At 33.6% G+C, this 1,073-nt stretch overlaps 1 protein-coding gene across 1 annotated transcript in view; it reads left to right on the top strand.

Moving 5' to 3' along the window:
• The window catches only part of lrp1bb (low density lipoprotein receptor-related protein 1Bb), a gene marked incomplete in the record, with an annotated part of 232,866 nt that overhangs the window by 138,346 nt on the left and 93,447 nt on the right, over positions 1-1,073 (top strand). Inside the window, 1 exon segment of the mRNA XM_014016494.1 lies at positions 233-407. Coding sequence (XP_013871948.1) covers positions 233-407 — 175 coding nt within the window.

The following is a 1,073-nucleotide window of genomic DNA, read 5'->3' as shown; positions in this document are numbered from 1 at the left end:
CCATAAGAAGGGTTTACTGATTAATATTAATAATAATACTTGCTGTTTTTTTTTTTTCAAATATTTGGAAATTGAAATGTGTACAAAACACCAGATGAAGCCTATAAGGTTTACTGCCTATCCAAACATTTATTTTACGTGTTTGTTGTACATAGACAGAAATGCATGGTAAGTATTTATAGTACTGTATAGCACATACCATATGTGTGACAGCTTTTTCATGATCTTTCAGACATAGTGAACTGTCGGGGTCTGGCTTTAGACTGGCTTTCCAGGAACTTATACTGGCTCAGCTCGGAAAACGACGAGTCCCAAATCAATGTGGCTCGCTTTGATGGCTCCCTAAAGACGTCCATCATCCACGGCATTGATAAGCCAAGGTGCCTCGTAGTGCATCCTGCCAAAGGGTAAGTAGATTAGAGTAGCCTGTGCATTTCATGAGTGCATAACCTTCAGTGTATAGTATTAGAAAACGTTAAGCTGTGCAAAATGAGGATCAAAGCCTTGTGGGATAGAATTTGTAAACTTTAAAAATGTTGAAAATGAAAAAAAGACCCAAGGGTTTCTACTAAAACTAAACTAAGCTTACCCAGATAACAAAAAATCAATGAGTCAACACTGAAATATGGTTTGACATTGAATCCATGTTGAAATTATACAAAAAGTGGTTGGGGACTTGTTGAAATAATGTTAGGTTTTCAACCATAACTCATACTAAATCAATGTTGATTCAACATTGATTAGACTTTGGCWTTTCAATTATTACAATTCAACCATGAAACAACACTAATTCAATAACATCATTTCAATATTGGTTATTTGGCTAGAATTAGATTGTTTGAAGGTTGATCAATTGTCAACCTTAAACAAAAATCAACTTTTATTGTCAATAATTCAATATTGAATTAACATACTGTATTTTGATATCTGGGTGTATGTGTGTGTGTATATATACAGGTATATAACGTGTGCAACAATATATGTACCAGTATCGAACCGTTCAATACAGTGCTTTAGGTTCAATACACACTTGTATCGAACAATACAGATTTTTAAAATTTACTTTATCAACT

This window comes from Austrofundulus limnaeus, unplaced genomic scaffold (genome assembly GCF_001266775.1).
Source record: "Austrofundulus limnaeus strain Quisiro unplaced genomic scaffold, Austrofundulus_limnaeus-1.0 Scaffold146, whole genome shotgun sequence".
In the NCBI taxonomy this organism is placed as follows: Eukaryota; Metazoa; Chordata; class Actinopteri; order Cyprinodontiformes; family Rivulidae; genus Austrofundulus; species Austrofundulus limnaeus.
Note: the sequence above shows the minus strand (reverse complement) of the source record. Positions and strands in the feature narration are given on the sequence as shown.